The 18,511-nt window shown below is 42.6% G+C and overlaps 2 protein-coding genes across 34 annotated transcripts in view; one reads left to right on the top strand and one right to left on the bottom strand.

The window, feature by feature from the left end:
* The window catches only part of RALGPS1 (Ral GEF with PH domain and SH3 binding motif 1), a 1,054,187-nt gene that overhangs the window by 515,549 nt on the left and 520,127 nt on the right, over positions 1 to 18,511 (top strand). The window lies entirely within an intron of this gene.
* The window catches only part of ANGPTL2 (angiopoietin like 2), a 40,731-nt gene continuing 30,619 nt past the window's right edge, over positions 8,400 to 18,511 (bottom strand). Inside the window, exons 3-5 of the mRNA XM_077284249.1 lie at positions 12,423 to 12,616; positions 10,881 to 11,151; positions 8,400 to 10,582 (exon numbers count right to left, since the gene is read on the bottom strand). Coding sequence (XP_077140364.1) covers positions 10,383 to 10,582; positions 10,881 to 11,151; positions 12,423 to 12,616 — 665 coding nt within the window. The 3' untranslated portion in view covers positions 8,400 to 10,382. The remainder of the gene's footprint in view (positions 10,583 to 10,880; positions 11,152 to 12,422; positions 12,617 to 18,511) is intronic.

Genomic DNA, 18,511 nt, shown 5'->3' on the forward strand with positions numbered 1-18,511 from the left:
AAGGCAGACGCTTTCCACAGGAATTTAATGGGAATCAAGAGAACGATGCCCCCTTCCCTTTTTCCCCTTCCCTCCATTTTCCCCTTCCTCCTCCCCTTCCCCCCTCCTCTTTCCCCCTTTTCCCTTCTTCCCTCCCCCCTTTCTTTCTCCACCCTTCCCCCTTTTCCCTTCTCCCCCCCCTCTCTTGGGTTTTTTTTTTTTCTCTTTCTCCCCCACTAGGGGTGCTACATATTGTGCCATTGTTCTGCCCACTGTGTTAGTCCAAGCGGATGATAAGTTCACGACTGTCGTGGAAGATGGTTGGTTTTTGGTTTATATTATAGTATGTAGATAGTATTTTATAACAACTCATTGAATCGTCGTTGATATCCTGCACCCCTGCATTATTTTTAAGTCTGGCGTAGCTTTCATTTGGGGCATGAGGGAGAATTGGGAGATGTGAATGGCATTAGAACAAAGACTGTAAACCATACTCTGGCCCTACCTCGCTATATGACAGGTTCCGGTTAAGTCAATTTAAAGTTAACATTTATTCCCCTCAGTTGAGGAGAGGTTACTGATGGTTGTGTCGGAGGAGGGAGTCTCACTCCATATCGCACATAGCTTACGACCCTACGGAGAAGCCATAACCCGTTGAACGGCATTGGCGGTTAACACATTTCTCCACCACATATTTTGGGGTATAAGAAGGCATCTTACGTAGAGCACACCACTTCAGGCTTCAAAGACGTACTACGTTTCGATAGATATTGACCCTGATTTCGCAATAAACTGAATACATGTCTAATTATCTACCTTTTCTATTCACTATCTCTATTTCTTTGATAAATTAGATCTACTTTAGCCTCCGCGGCCCTCTCAGTAGGGCCAGAGAAGGCACGACTCAGACAACAATGCACCCAAAGATCACTATGGGATCCCTGAATACCAGGGGATTTAACACGCCCCAGAAAAGGTCACAAATCCTATATGGAATGCATAAGCTTAAGGTACAAATACTTATACTTCAGGAGACTCATTTTAAAAAAAACAATATTCCTACTATCAAGGACCGATACTTCACGACTTGGTTCCATAGCGCTTGCCCCGAAAGTCGTTCGAGGGGGGTGTCTATTGCGATCCACAAGTCCCTCCAGCACACAGTTGAGGACACATATGCGGATCCAGAAGGCAGGTACCTACTATTAAAAGTTAGGATTCATACAACCCTCTACACTATTGCGGGGTGGTATGCCCCAAACAAAAATCAGGCCAGGGCTGGCCGGGGTTTCCTAAGGAGAGTAGCGGAATTTGCTGAGGGGGTGATGGTGATAGGGGGGGACTTCAATCTCACCCTTGACCCACGAATGGATACCTCAACACGAAATGTGAGAGGAATCACTAGGCAATTGTCCCTTTTGAAACAATCTATCCATGGGATGCAGCTGGTGGACATTTAGAGAGCACATAATCCTGGAGGTAGAGATTATACGTACTATTCCAGTTCTCATGATTCCTATAGCCGAATTGACTTTTTTCTTGTCAGCCATCATGCCCTATCCTGGCGCCCCCGACCGTCCATTGGTAGCTTCTTATGGTCGGATCATGCCCCGGTGTTCTTAGACATTTCCCCACCAGATGTAGTGGATCGTCCCTGGACTTGGAGATTGAATGACAATTTGTTGAAAGACTTGAATTGCACGACAGACATAAAAAAGACAATAGAACAGTTTTGGTCAGATCACGCAAACGATGACACCTCGACCCCGGTGAAATGGGAGACCCTAAAATGCGTGCTTCGTGGAATCCTGGTAAAACACGGATCCCGTCTTAAAAAACAGAGATTGGAAAAAACAAAAGAATTAATGGATACTATATATGTATTGGAGCAAAAACATAAAAATACTATGTCACCGGTAATACTAGGGGAATTAATTAAACATAGGGAGACCCTTAGAAATTTATTAAATGAGCAATCGCTGAAATTCAGAAATAATTTTAAAAGTCTCCTTTATCATAAGGCCAATAAATGCGACCGCCCCCTAGCTCGATTATTACATCCTAGGACTCAGACGACTTACATTCCAAAAATTCAGAAACGTACGGGAACGGACACTCACGACCCAGGGGAGATTCTAGAAACAATACGAGAATACTATCAGAAGCTATATAACTTGGAGGGTATGCACTCGGCTAATCACGCCGGGGACATACAGGCTAAAATAGATAAATATGTAGCAGACACGCCACTTCCTAGACTTTCCACAGAGATAACAGATGAGCTAGAGGCAGACATATCGACACAAGAGGTGGATGAGGCCATAAAAAATACTCCAAACGGGAAGAGCCCTGGCCCTGATGGGTTTTCCCGCCACTTTTATAAACTCTTCAGAGAACAGTTAACACCACACATGACAAGGACTTATAACTCCATTTCTGAGTCCTCAGGGTTTACGCATCAATCTCTGGCGGCCTATATCACAGTATTGCCAAAACCGGGAAAAGATCCAACAGTGGTCTCTAACTATAGACCAATTTCTCTGATCAATATAGACATGAAATTATTCGCGAAGATCCTGGCCAACAAACTTGCACCCCTATTACCATATATCATACATTCAGACCAAGTGGGTTTCGTTCAGGGAAGAGAGGCACGTGATGGAGTGTTGAAGACTATATCTTTGATCGCTCATGCCAGGACCTACCGGAAGCACCTGGGACTGATATCGGTGGACGCCGAAAAGGCGTTTGACCGAGTGAGGTGGAGCTTCCTTCAATCAGCTCTCCGACAGATAGGGTTGGGGGATAGATTCTTATACAAAATTGCGGCCCTATACACGAACCCGTCAGCTACAATTAAAATTAATGGATGGCTCTCGGACCCCTTTAGGATTCATAATGGAACAAGACAGGGGTGTCCTCTTTCGCCCTTGTTGTACACGGTGGCAATGGAACATTTAGCGGTAGCAGTAAGAAATAACCCTAGTGTATGGGGTATCAAGATAGGCCAGAAGCATTATAAAACTTCATTGTATGCAGATGACCTTCTTCTATACATCTCCCAACCTCATATCACTATACCTGCATTAATGTCTGAATTCAAAAAGTACGGAGAGGTCAGTAATTTTAAGATAAACTACACCAAAACTGAGGCACTTAATATTACTTTGCCATCGGGAGATGTGGATAGGGCAAAGGAGAATTTCCCATTCAAATGGCAGGCTGGCGCCATTAAATACTTGGGCATACAGGTCCCCTCAGATCTAAATAAACTATACACACTAAACTACGAAACCCTACTGAATAAAACTATAAGGGATCTAAAAAAGTATGATCAAAAAATGATTTCGTGGTTTGGCCGCATAAACACATTCAAGATGGATGTGCTTCCCCGGTTCCTTTATGTGTTCCAGACTGTACCGATCACACCACCTCGAAGTTTTTTTAAGACTATTAAATCAGCTCTAATACATTTTATATGGCGTCAGAACAGATCTAGGCTGAGTTACAGAACATTGACGAGACCTAAATCACAAGGGGGGGCGGGACTTCCAGACTTAAAGACATACCACCAGGCCTCACAATTGATCCATCTTTTTGATTGCCATTATAGACGGGAGACCAAACAATGGGTTGGACTGGAACAGGAGGGGTACCTAGTTCCATTGCGGAATTTACCGTGGATAGTGACCAGAAATAAAGAGAAAATAGGGGAGGGTTGTCGGGATATGATGGCTGGCGAGATCCTTAAGAGTTGGGACATGCTAAAATATAAGAAAAAATTAATGAGCACAACTGTCCCATTGTCTCCTATATTCGCTAATCCTGATTTTCCACCAGGCCTTCACTGCAAGAGGTTTTTGGGATGGAGGGTGGAATCCAATCAAAGAATATATCAAATAATATCGCAGAAGGGTCTTTCCTCTCTCAACGAGCTACAAGAAGAATGTCCTACTCGTACACTATCTTGGTTAGAGTATGAACAATTAAAATCATTTGTCAGACGAATTTCTGGTGGAGAAGTACCACCACCTTCTCTGACACAGTTTGAGAGTATATTCGCCCAGCAGACACCCCCATCGCATCAGATTTCTCTTGTGTACAAATTACTAAACGAGGAGACTTCAACAGTTATCCCGGGATATATTAGAGCGTGGGAGGCGGAAATGGGATGCACATTTACTGAGAGGGAAATCACATCAGCATACCGCTGCGCTCATGGGATGTCTCCGGCCAGCCATGCCCAAGAGAAGAATTTCAAAATTCTTACTAGATGGTACCAATATCCTGTGAGGTTGCATGCCATATTCCCCTCGGTGGCGGATGGGTGCTGGCGCTGTGGGAACGCAAGGGGAACTTTGTTCCATATTTGGTTGCAGTGTCCAGGGATAAAGAGTTTCTGGGGAGAAGTATTCTCGACTTACAATAAAATATCAGGAGAGGATATAAATCTTACTCCGCACATGGCCATCTTGTCCATGCTACCGGGACCAATAGCCAAACAAAAAAGTAGTCTCCTGAGGTTTTGCTTGACGGCAGCCCGCATGGTTATACCTAGACATTGGCGTACAACGAAAATTCCGTCCATGATTGAATGGTTAACAGAATTCTCACATATCCACCATATGGAGGAATTGTTTGCACAGGCTTTGGGTGATAACTCTAGGTACTTGCGGACATGGCAACCCTGGATTTTATTTAGGGACTCTGGGAGTTTCGGGGCTCTCATGGAGAAATGGGAGGTACTTTCCCGGCAGTGAGGTTTCTCTTCGGCTTTCCTGGGCTGGTTTCAGAGGGCTGCGGAGGCATGATCCTTCCTTTCCCCTTCTCATTTTTCCTTTCTTTTTCCTCTTTTCTTCTTATCTTTCCTTTAAGTCTGACTTTATACCATAAGCAAGCTGCAGTCGGGGATAAATGATATATTGGGCGGATTCTATGGATAAATATAGCAATTGGAAATAGACTTCCGCTTAGCGAAATAATTATCGAAATGGGGCAACAGGTGGTGGACAATACGAGATGCTAAGAAAGAATAGAAGAGTTGAGCAAGGAACATATACAGCAATAACTAATAAATATGATTCTGTGATGATACCATATTTGCGTGAAGTAAAAAACACGTACTATTTTGAGAAGTTTTGTAACTACTTTAGTCTATATGTATGTTTGTATTTGTGATATGTTGTACTATTTTAATACTTTAATAAAAGAGATTAAACATAAACTGTAGTGAAACACTTGGGGGTTCAAAGTTCTCACAACACATCTAGATAAGTTCCTTGGGGGTCTAGTTTCCAATATGGGGTCAATTGTGGGGGGTTTGTACTGTTTGGGTACATCAGGGGCTCTGCAAATGCAACGTGACGCCTGCAGACCAATCCATTTAAGTCTGCATTCCAAATGGTGCTCCTTCCCTTCCGAGCTCTGTCATGCGCCCAAACAGTGGTTCCCCCCCACATATGGGGTATCAGCGTACTCAGGACAAATTGGACAACAACTTTTGGGGTCCAATATATCCTGATACCCTTGTGAAAATACAAAACTGGGGGCTAAAAAATCATTTTTGTGAAAAAAAAAAAGAATTTTTATTTTCACGGCTCTGCGTTATAAACTGTAGTGAAACACTTGGGGGTTCAAAGCTCTCAAAACACATCTAGATAAGTTCCTTAGGGGGTCTACTTTCCAAAATGGTGTCACTTGTGGGGGGTTTTAATGTTTAGGCACATCAGGGGCTCTCCAAACGCAACATGGCATCCCATCTTAATTCCAGTCAATTTTGCATTGAAAAGTAAAATAGCACTCCTTCCCTTCCGAGCTCTGCTATGCGCCCAAACAGTGGTTTACCCCCACATATGGGGTATCGTCGTACTCAGGACAAATTGCACAACAACTTTTGTGGTCTAATTTCTTCTCTTACCCTTGGGGAAATAAAAAAATGGGGGCGAAAAGATCATTTTTTGTGAAAAAATATGATTTTTTATTTTTACGGCTCTGCATTATAAACTTATGTGAAGCACTTGTTAGGTCAAAGTGCTCACCACACATCTAGATAAGTTCCTTAAGGGGTCTACTTTCCAAAATGGTGTCACTTGTGGGGAGTTTCAATGTTTAGGCACATCAGGGGCTCTCCAAATGCAACATGGCGTCCCATCTCAATTCCAGTCAATTTTGCATTGAAAAGTCAAATGGCGCTCCTTCCCTTTCCGAGCTCTGCCCTGCGCCCAAACAATGGTTTACACCCACATATGGGGTATCAGCGTACTCAGGACAAATTGCACAACAATTTTAGAGGTCCAATTTCTTCTCTTACCCTTGGGAAAATAAAAAATTGGGGGCGAAAAGATCATTTTTGTGAAAAAATATGATTTTTTATTTTTACGGCTCTGCATTATAAACTTCTGTGAAGCACTTGTTAGGTCAAAGTGCTCACCACACATCTAGATAAGATCCTTAGGGGGTCTACTTTCCAAAATGGTGTCACTTGTGGGGGGTTTCAATGTTTAGGCACATCAGGGGCTCTCCAAATGCAACATGGCGTCCCATCTCAATTCCAGTCAATTTTGCATTGAAAAGTCAAATGGCGCTCCTTTCCTTCCGAGCTCTGCCATGCGCCCAAACAGTGGTTTACCCCCACATATGGGGTATCAGCGTACTCAGGACAAATTGTACAACAAATTTTGGGGTCTATTTTCTCCTGTTACCCTTGGTAAAATAAAACAAATTGGAGCTGAAATAAATTTTGTGTGAAAAAAAGTTAAATGTTCATTTTTATTTAAACATTCCAAAAATTCCTGTTAAACACCTGAAGGGTTAATGAACTTCTTGAAAGTGGTTTTGAGTACCTTGAGGGGTGCAGTTTTTAGAATGGTGTCACACTTGGGTATTTTCTATCATATAGACCCCTCAAAATGACTTCAAATGAGATGTGGTCCCTAAAAAAAAAATGGTGTTGTAAAAATGAGAAATTGCTGGTCAACTTTTAACCCTTATAACTCCGTCACAAAAAAAAATGTTGGTTCCAAAATTGTGCTGATGTAAAGTAGACATGTGGGAAATGTTACCTATTAAGTATTTTGCGTGACATATGTCTGTGATTTAAGGGCATAAAAATTCAAAGTTGGAAAATTGCGAAATTTTCAAAATTTTCGCCAAATATTCGTTTTTTTTCACAAATAAACGCAAGTTATATCGAAGAAATTTTACCACTATCATGAAGTACAATATGTCACGAGAAAACATTGTCAGAATCGCCAAGATCCGTTGAAGCGTTCCAGAGTTATAACCTCATAAAGAGACAGTAGTCAGAATTACAAAAATTGGCCCGGTCATTAACGTGCAAACCACCCTTGGGGGTGAAGGGGTTAATGTAGGAAAGCTTCCAGCAGCTCTCAACTGAGCAGATTAAACCGTTCACTGCTAAAAGAAACCTGCATTGTTTAAAATAAAGGTGAAGTGCTTCTAATCAGTGCAGGAGTAGAAAAAAGTCAGATGCGGAGGTCTTCTGGCCACTCTCTGTCGCAGTAAAGAGGGGACAACCAGGAGACCCATTTTAATATGATTTACTTATTTGAGGAATTTAGAATCTCAAACCATTTTTCTTTTTTTTTAGATGTGAGATTTTAGCCAATGTTGTACTAGCATATTTCAGATGCATTTGCACCCCTTTATTAGACTGGGGCTACATGGCAACTCAAGGCAAGTTGCAAAAGGTTGTAACCAGTTGGATTATTTAGCAATTTGCTTCTTGTGAACGAGGTACCTTGTGGGTTGCATTTGCTTGCATTATGCTGCATGTGGCAGAGACGTACCACTCTCTTTGGCAGAATGGCCTGTGTCTATCCTCAGCCTTAAGGATGCATACCTTTGCCACACAGCAGGTCTAAGAGTTCAGGTTGTGTCCTGAGACCCACATTCATATTGAGACTTTTAATCCGTAAGACAGGTGTACAGTGCCGGGAGGAAAAATCTTTACATGTTCAACGAAACCACAAAATATTAACTTTCAGGTGTTTTATTGTGGATATTTCATTACAATTAGTATTTCATCATTAATTAATTACTATTAACTAGTATTTACATTTTACTGAGCTAGTTTTGCTATTAGACTGTTTTTGATTATTCCCCCCATGGTGTGTGCTTTTAAGAAGTCAACTCATGATGCAGATATTACATGTAAAGGTTTTTTTTTGCTGGCACTGTACAATTGCACCTGTATAATGCCCATCTGGCCATGAATATAATGACATGAACTAACAATCATCATAGATCCCTTTGAAACTATTAATTTGAGTCCATAAATCCACAACTGGTCTGACAAAATAGTCACAAAAAATGCACATGTGAAATTGGACTGTTTTGCTATAGATTAACTGTCTGCTTAAATCTAGTTATCAATGCAAAATCATCAAAAATAAAAACCATTTTCTATTAGAACTGTTTATTTGCTTCAGTATAAATCATCATGTCATTTGTATCTTTCTTGGTAATTTGGAATAAATATGATGCTGTCAGATAGTGACAAACATATTTATTGATTTGAGCTTTAATAGAATAAAGTATAATTATCCATAGTTCTTCAAATACTATCAAACATGTCGATGGCACCCGTCGTTTGCCTGCAAAGTTGGGTACCGCAATATAAGGGTTTTAGGCTGAAACTTTTTCAGAATGACAACTGGGCAGGTTTTGGGGTGTTATATATGTTTAGTTTTTTTACTACTGCAAAAATATATATTTACATAGTTCTCTACATACTGTACAGGTAGGTTGTTTGGTTATAACAAAACATGTAGATCCCTGATGAAAAGTAAATGTCGTAGAGGTCACAAAATAGCAGTATACACAGATACAGTACATTGTGGGCCCGTGAATAGACTGATATTACCATGTGTCTTAAAAGTAATAGGGAGTGTAAGAGTAGCTTCCCACTGCTATGACAGATACCCCATTATAGCCCTTATATAAGGTTTATTACAGTATATCCTCTTTGCTATAGTGGGTAAAATAAAGCAACGTACTGAGAAGAAAATTAGTTTGGCAATCTACATTCATTGCTATATAAATTTCATTGGAGGCTTCTTCCTGTGTCGTAATAATCCAAAAAGATAATACCAGACGTATCTCAGTACATAGTACTGTAGAATATCCTACGCGATGGTCTACATATGTGACATACACTCACCGGCCACTTTATTAGGTACACCATGCTAGTAACGGGTTGGACCCCCTTTTGCCTTCAGAACTGCCTCAATTCTTCGTGGCATAGATTCAACAAGGTGCTGGAAGCATTCCTCAGAGATTTTGGTCCATATTGACATGATGGCATCACACAGTTGCCGCAGATTTGTCGGCTGCACATCCCAAAGATGCTCCATACAAGGCAGGATGGATCCATGCTTTCATGTTGTTTACGCCAAATTCTGACCCTACCATCCGAATGTCGCAGCAGAAATCGAGACTCATCAGACCAAGCAATGTTTTTCCAATCTTCTACTGTCCAATTTCGATGAGCTTGTACAAATTGTAGCCTCAGTTTCCTGTTCTTAGCTGAAAGGAGTGGTACCCGGTGTGGTCTTCTGCTGCTGTAGCCCATCTGCCTCAAAGTTCGACGCACTGTGCGTTCAGAGATGCTCTTAGGCCTACCTTGGTTGTAACGGGTGGCGATTTGAGTCACTGTTGCCTTTCTATCAGCTCGAACCAGTCTGCCCATTCTCCTCTGACCTCTGGCATCAACAAGGCATTTCCGCCCACAGAACTGCCGCTCACTGGATTTTTTTTCTTTTTCGGACCATTCTCTGTAAACCCTAGAGATGGTTGTGCGTGAAAATCCCAGTAGATCAGCAGTTTCTGAAATACTCAGACCAGCCCTTCTGGCACCAACAACCATGCCACGTTCAAAGGCACTCAAATCACCTTTCTTCCCCATACTGATGCTCGGTTTGAACTGCAGGAGATTGTCTTGACCATGTCTACATGCCTAAATGCACTGAGTTGCCGCCATGTGATTGGCTGATTAGAAATTAAGTGTTAACAAGAAGTTGGACAGGTGTACCTAATAAAGTGGCCAGTGAATGTATATAGCTAGACTTTTATTGCTGTAGTTTTTTAAGAGTTTGTTTTGATTGAGAATAAAAGACTAAAAAAAAATGAAAATTGATTTGTGAAATCCCGGGTGAAAAAAAACTTGTTTTTGGTGTTCACAAATTGTTTGATAAGACTTAAAAATGCTCCTGCTTTTGCAATTCTGTATAAGAAAGATGTCATCATGACATTGAATAGAAAGACATACAGTACTGGTGAGAGTTCAGTAATTGAGATCGCCAACACTTTCTGACTACAGTACAGTTTCCAGTAACGGAACGAGTCTTTGTGTTTTTGTGTGCTTTTTTTGAAGGGTACCGATTTCAATGGAAGGTGTTGGGGTTGGGCCTGATCATCATAACAACCTTCTTTAATGAGTATGAACCACCTCGAAACTCGGCCCAGTAAACCCCATCTTGATAACGGCTCCGGTAATGTCCTCCCCTATACCAGACTCCGTTGAGGTTAGAGTGAGCACAGGCATTGTACCACCATCCACCTTTCTGATAGTGAGCACAGTTGCCTAGAAACAAAAATAGGTAAAATTAATACATCTATTTTAGTGCATCTGCTGTTTCTTATGATCTCTGTATAAGTATAACATTTTTATAATTTGTTTTCATTAAAAGTTATTTTTACTACTTTTTTCTGCATGCATTGCAAGATACTCCATGCTGCTTGTTCCTGTTTAGTTTCAGTTCCAACAACTAGCTCCCATTCAGATAATTTTCCAGCGCTTTTGTCTCCTTTTTTAAACACTCAACTAAGCACAAATCTCATTTGATTAAATTTGAGCTTATAAAGCAACACAAGGTTTTTACCTGTATATACATCGTGGTCTCTATCCAGGGTAGTGAACTGCTTGCCATTGTGCCATGTGAAGGAGTCTCCAGCATTACCATTGTACCGCCCCAATCGAAGCTTGTAAAATTCACTTTCTGGTTCTAGGCGGAAGCTGGCATATTCTGCGAACACCTTGCGCCCATGCCAGTCCTCCAAGGTGATGAGTAGCTTGTAGTTGGCTTGATTTGTTAGCCAGTAGATATTTTCAAGTCCCAGCCAGTATTCTCCATCAATATTACCAAATCCTTGCTGTGAGGAGAAAGAGTCAGAATTTCCAGGGAATGACTAAGCATTTTGACCAAGCCCAAGCTAACTGTACATGTGAGAAACTAAATGACATTATTTATGACATGTTTATGCTATGTTTTTTTTAGAATAAGTGATGTAATTTACTCCATTTAGCAATGGAAATCAACATTGTGTTTTAATTGGAGACTTCACTATGCCCAACACTGCTCCAAAAGAATTTCACAACGGTGCTACATGCCACCCATGACATTGCACAGCGGTGCTACCTGCCACCCATGACATTGCACAGCAATGCCACCTGCCACTCATGACATTGCACAGTAGTGTTCCATGACACCCATGACCTTCCACAGCAGTTCTACCTGCAACCCCTTGACTTTTCACAGAATCAATACCTTCCACCCATGACATTGCACAGTGATGTTCCCTGCCTCCCATGACTTTACACAGAGGTGTTCCCTGACACAAATGACCTTGCACAGCGGCACTACCTGCCACCCATGACATTGCCATTCCCTGCCACCCATGACATAGCACAGTGCTGTTTCCTTCCACCCATAACATTGAACAGGGGTGCTACCTGCCACCCATGACATTGCACAGTGCAATTCCTGCCACACATGACACTGAACAGTTGTGTTCCCTGCCACCCATGACCTTGCACAGCGGCACCACCTGCCACCCATGACACTGCACATTGTCGCTACCTGCCACCCATATCATTGCACAGTGCTGTTCCCTGCCTCCCATGACATTATACAGAGGTGTTCCGTGACACCCATGACTTTGCACACCGGCACTACCTGCCACCCATGACATTGCACATTGCCATTCCCTGCCACCCATGACATAGCACAGTGCCTTTTCCTGCCGCCCAGAACATTGCACAGGAGCATTACCTGCCACCCATGACATTGCACAGTGGCGTTCCCTGACACTCATCACCTTGCAGAGCAGTGCTACCTGCCACCCAGGATATTGTACAGCGGCGATCCCTGACACCTATTGCATAGTGCTGTTCCCTGCCTCCCATGACATTACACAGAAGTGTTCCCTGACACCTATGACATTGCATAGCAGTGATCCCTGCCGCCCACGAAAATGTACAGCAGCGAGCGATCCCTGCCACCCAGTTAAAGCAGGAAACTGCAGCAGTGTCCCCTAGCCACCCAGCTTGGCAAGTGTAAACTATACCATGTCCTAGTGATGCTATATCATGTCTAAGTGATATTGCAATCATTATAAATTGGGAAACAAAGGACAGTGCTTACTTTGTATGTCTCCCAATTTCTGAAGAAGTTGACTGACCCATCAACCCTTTTCTGGATGACTGTCCAGCCACCAGGGTCGTGTCTTTGATCACACCATACTTGCATCAATCTGTTGGTGTTTTCCGGCTTTACTAAGTATATGCCACTTGAGTCATGCCCATCTTCTAGTGCTTGCAGACAGTCTTTCCATGGACCTGGAGGAAATGGAGAAAATCTTAATTTAAACTACAATTTAACAACTTTAAACTAAATTATACACCACATATTTCAGTAGTATAATAAGTAGTTACAGAATTGTGTGTTTATCTTGTTGCCAAAAAATAGATCTTTGCTTATTTGTATTGGACTTCAAGTGTAGAGGGAGGGTTAGATTTGGATCCACGAGTTTGGATCTTGTTGGTAGAACAGTGCCTGCAGAACATCCAATTCGTTAAGCTCATTATAAAAGACCCAGATGTATGTTTTTTTTTTATTGGGTGATTTAATCTAAAAATTCAAGGTTTGCTTTTATAGATTACAGAAGATTACTGTGATGACACAGCATTTTATGTTAATTAACCAGAAGTCTATTTTCCGTAAGCCAGGAGTTATTGACTGTTATCTATATGTTGACACTTGAATTTATGTGTCTCTTTCTGGTTGGTCAAGAAAACACAGACTTTTGTTTGAATAAGCCTGTAATATTGACTTGTAAATTGACATTTGATGTAACATATTGTGCTGTTATCCTGGATAACTAGAGATGAAGGAAAATTGAATAATGTTTTCTTTTTTTAAATTTGTTTATTAATTGCAGAACAAATCATACACACAGTTGCTTTGTATCCATCATTATCCTTAAATTACAGACAATTATCATACATTGCCATGTCTAAAGTGTTACAAAGATAGCAAACAGTGCATATTGATCATTAATATCCTATGTTACAATAACATCTAATAAAAAAAACCTTCTAAAACTAACATACAGTGCCGCCAAAAGAAGGATTCTGTATAAATTCCGCCCTGCAAGTAAGTAATGCCTCCAAAATCATACACCCCACAATAATGATGTTTTCTGATATGTTGATTACACATTGTCCAGGCCAACTAGCTTGTTGACTTGTAAAACAGAGGAGGGAAAACTATGCAAATAGTGTCATGGTTCCCAATGGCAAGGGAACGTAAGAAACATATAAATAACGAACGAGCTCTCGGGTGATGGAAACTCGAGTTGACCGTGAGCTAAATCTACCACACAACTAACAGTAGCCAGGGAGCATACCTACGGCTTCCTAGATGCCACGCGCCAGCCGGAGGACTAACTACGCCTGGTAGAGGAAGAAACAGACCTGGCTTACCTCTAGGGAAATACCCCAAAAGATGATAGCAGCCTCCCACATGTAATAACGGTGAATTAAGAGGAAAAGACATACACAGTATGAAAGTAGATTTAGCAAAGAGAGGTCCACTTACTAGATAGCAGAAGGATACAAAAGAGGACTTCACGGTCAACTGAAAACCCTTTCAAAAACCATCCTGAAATTACTTTAAGACTCCTGTGTCAACTCATGACACAGGAGTGGCAATTTCAGCCCGCAAGAGCTTCCAGCTACAGAGAATTACAAAAACTGCAAACTGGACAAAAGGTACAAAACAAAAGGACAAAGTCCACTTAGCTGATCAGCAGACTAGTAGCAGGAACATGCAACCGAAGGCTCTGGTTACAATGATGACCGGCAAGGAAATGACTGGAGAGCAAGGCTAAATAGGAAACTCCCAAACACTGATGGAAGCAGGTGAACAGAAGCAGCAAAGTGCAAACAAGTCACCAGTACCACCAGCAACCACCAGGGGAGCCCAAAAAGCGGATACACAACAGTACCCTCCCCTTAAGGAGGGGGCACCGAACCCTCACAAGAACCGCCAGGGCGATCTGGATGAGCCCTATGAAAGGCACGAACCAAATCCGAGGCATGAACATCAGAGGCAGTTACCCAAGAATTATCTTCCTGACCATAGCCTTTCCATTTAACCAGATATTGAAGTCTCCGTCTGGAAATACGGGAGTCCAAGATCTTCTCTACGACGTACTCCAATTCACCCTCCACCAGCACAGGAGCAGGAGGTTCAGTAGAAGGAACCACCGGTACCTCATATCTCCGCAACAACGACCGATGGAACACATTATGGATAGCGAAAGATGCCGGGAGGTCCAAACGAAAGGAAACAGGGTTAAGAATCTCCAAAATCCTATAAGGACCGATGAACCGAGGCTTAAATTTGGGCGAAGAAACCCTCATAGGGACAAAACGGGAAGACAATCACACCAAGTCCCCAACGCGAAGGTGGGGACCAACACGACGACGACGGTTAGCAAACTGCTGAGTCCTCTCCTGGGACAATTCCAAATTATCCACCACTTGTCCCCAAATCCGATGCAACCGATCCACCACCGCATCCACTCGAGGACAATCCGAAGATTCAACCTGACCAGATGAAAAACGCGGATGAAACCCTGAATTGCAAAAGAAAGGAGAAACCAAAGTGGCAGAACTAGCCCGATTATTAAGAGCAAACTCCGCCAACGGCAGAAAGGCAACCCAATCATCCTGATCCGCAGACACAAAACACCTCAAATAAGTCTCCAAAGTTTGATTAGTTCGCTCCGTCTGGCCATTGGTCTGAGGATGGAATGCAGACGAAAAGGACAAATCAATGCCCAACCTGGCACAGACTGCCCGCCAAAATCTAGACACGAACTGGGTACCCCTGTCAGAAACGATGTTTTCCGGAATACCATGCAAGCGAACCACATTTTGAAAAAACAGAGGGACCAACTCAGATGAGGAAGGCAACTTAGGCAATGGCACCAAATGAACCATTTTAGAAAAACGGTCACACACCACCCAGATGACAGACATCTTCTGAGAAACAGGGAGATCCGAGATAAAGTCCATAGAGATGTGCGTCCAAGGCCTCTTCGGAATAGGCAAGGGCAACAACAACCCACTAGCCCTAGAACAACAAGGCTTGGCCCGAGCACACACATCGCAAGACTGCACAAAAACACGCACATCTCGAGACAGGGAAGGCCACCAGAAGGATCTAGCCACCAAATCTCTGGTGCCAAAAATTCCCGGATGACCTGCCAGAGTAGAAGAATGAACTTCCGAGATTACTCTAGTGGTCCAATCGTCAGGAACAAACAGTCTACCAGACGGACAACGATCAGGTCTATCCGCCTGAAATTCTTGCAAAGCACGTCGCAGATCTGGAGAGACAGCAGACAAAACCACCCCATCCTTAAGGACACCAGCAGGTTCAGAATTCCCAGGAGAGTCAGGCTCAAAACTCCTAGAAAGAGCATCTGCCTTCACATTCCTAGAACCCGGTAAGTACGAGACCACAAAATTAAACCGGGAAAAGAACAACGACCAACGTGCCTGTCTAGGATTCAGGCGCCTGGCAGACTCCAAATAAATTAAATTCTTGTGATCAGTCAAAACTACCACCTGATGTCTGGCACCCTCAAGCCAATGACGCCACTCCTCAAATGCCCACTTCATGGCCAAAAGCTCCCGATTACCAACATCATAGTTTCGCTCGGCGGCCGAAAATTTTCGCGAAAAGAACGCACAAGGTCTCATCACTGAGCAGTCGGAACTTCTCTGCGACAAAACCGCCCCCGCTCCGATCTCGGAAGCATCGACCTCAACCTGAAAGGGAAGAGAAACATCAGGCTGGCGCAACACAGGGGCAGACAAAAAGCGGCGCTTAAGCTCCCGAAAGGCCTCCACAGCAGCAGGGGACCAATTGGCAACATCAGCACCCTTTTTAGTCAAATCCGTCAGAGGTTTAGCAACGCCAGAAAAACCAGCTATAAATCGACGATAAAAATTAGCAAAGCCCAAGAATTTCTGAAGACTCTTCACAGAAGTAGGCTGCGTCCAGTCGTAAATAGCCTGAACCTTGACAGGGTCCATCTCAATAGAAGAAGGGGAAAAAATGTACCCCAAAAAGGAAATTTTTTGAACCCCAAAAACACACTTTGAACCCTTTACACACAAAGAATTCTCCCGCAAAACCTGAAAAACCCTCCTGACCTGCTGAACATGAGACTCCCAGTCATCAGAAAAAATCAAAATATCATCCAAGTACACAATCATAAATTTATCCAAATATTCACGGAAAATATCATGCATTAAGGACTGAAAGACAGAAGGTGCATTAGAAAGGCCGAAAGGCATTACCAAATACTCAAAATGGCCCTCAGGCGTATTAAATGCGGTTTTCCACTCATCCCCCTGCTTAATTCGCACCAAATTATACGCCCCACGAAGATCAATCTTAGAGAACCACTTAGCCCCCCTTATGCGAGCAAACAAATCAGTCAGCAAAGGCAACGGATACTGATATTTGACTGTAATTTTATTCAGGAGTCGATAATCAATACAAGGCCTCAGAGAGCCATCCTTTTTAGAGACAAAGAAAAAACCGGCTCCTAAAGGTGATGAAGAAGGACGAATATGTCCCTTTTCCAGGGACTCCTTAATATACTCGCGCATAGCAGCATGTTCAGGTACAGATAGGTTAAACAAACGACCCTTTGGAAATTTACTGCCAGGAATCAGATCTATGGCGCAATCACAATCCCTGTGAGGAGGGAGTGAACCAATTTTAGGCTCTTCAAAAATATCACGATAATCAGACAAAAATGCCGGAATCTCAGATGGAATAGATGACGAAATGGACACCAAAGGATTGTCCCCATGAGCCCGACCATAACATCTTTAACGGCATCAGAAAGGCCCTCTCTGAAATTTGCCGCTAAGGCGCACTCATTCCACTGAGTAAGCACAGACCATTTACGAAATTTTTGGCAGTATATCTCAGCTTCATCTTGCCCTTGAGATAGGGCTATCAAAGCTTTTTCAGCTTGAATCTCCAAATTAGGTTCCTCATAAAGCAACCCTAAAGCCAGGAAAAACGCATCCACATTGAGCAACGCAGGATCCCCTGGTGCCAATGAAAATGCCCAATTTTGAGGGTCACCTCGCAGCAAAGAAATTACAATCTTAACCTGCTGGACAGGATCTCCTGAGGAGTGAGGTCTGAGAGAAAGGAATAATTTACAATTATATTTGAAATTCAAAAACCGAGATCTATCTCCGGAAAACACCTCTGGTGTAGGGATTTTAGGTTCAGAAATAGGAGTATGCATAACAAAATCTTGTAAATTTTGAACCTTCGTAGCAAGATTATTTAAACCTGCAGCCAAACTCTGAGGATCCATCTTAAAACAGGTGAGCTCAGAGCCATTCAAGGATTATAAGGAGAGAAAGGCAAAGGCAGTAATTAGAGGTGAAATACAACTGATCCAACTATGGAGCAAGCATAGGGGAAACGAAAAAAAAAATAAAAAAAATTACAGACTTCTTTTTTCTCTCCTTTCTTCTGCCAATAAGTTTAACACTGGCCGGTCATACTGTCATGGTTCCCAATGGCAAGGGAACGTAAGAAACATATAAATAACGAACGAGCTCTCGGGTGATGGAAACTCGAGTTGACCGTGAGCTAAATCTACCACACAACTAACAGTAGCCAGGGAGCATACCTACGGCTTCCTAGATGCCACGCGCCAGCCGGAGGACTAACTACGCCTGGTAGAGGAAGAAACAGACCTGGCTTACCTCTAGGGAAATACCCCAAAAGATGATAGCAGCCTCCCACATGTAATAACGGTGAATTAAGAGGAAAAGACATACACAGTATGAAAGTAGATTTAGCAAAGAGAGGTCCACTTACTAGATAGCAGAAGGATACAAAAGAGGACTTCACGGTCAACTGAAAACCCTTTCAAAAACCATCCTGAAATTACTTTAAGACTCCTGTGTCAACTCATGACACAGGAGTGGCAATTTCAGCCCGCAAGAGCTTCCAGCTACAGAGAATTACAAAAACTGCAAACTGGACAAAAGGTACAAAACAAAAGGACAAAGTCCACTTAGCTGATCAGCAGACTAGTAGCAGGAACATGCAACCGAAGGCTCTGGTTACAATGATGACCGGCAAGGAAATGACTGGAGAGCAAGGCTAAATAGGAAACT

The sequence above is a fragment of the Ranitomeya variabilis genome, chromosome 2 (genome assembly GCF_051348905.1).
Source record: "Ranitomeya variabilis isolate aRanVar5 chromosome 2, aRanVar5.hap1, whole genome shotgun sequence".
NCBI lineage: Eukaryota > Metazoa > Chordata > Amphibia > Anura > Dendrobatidae > Ranitomeya > Ranitomeya variabilis.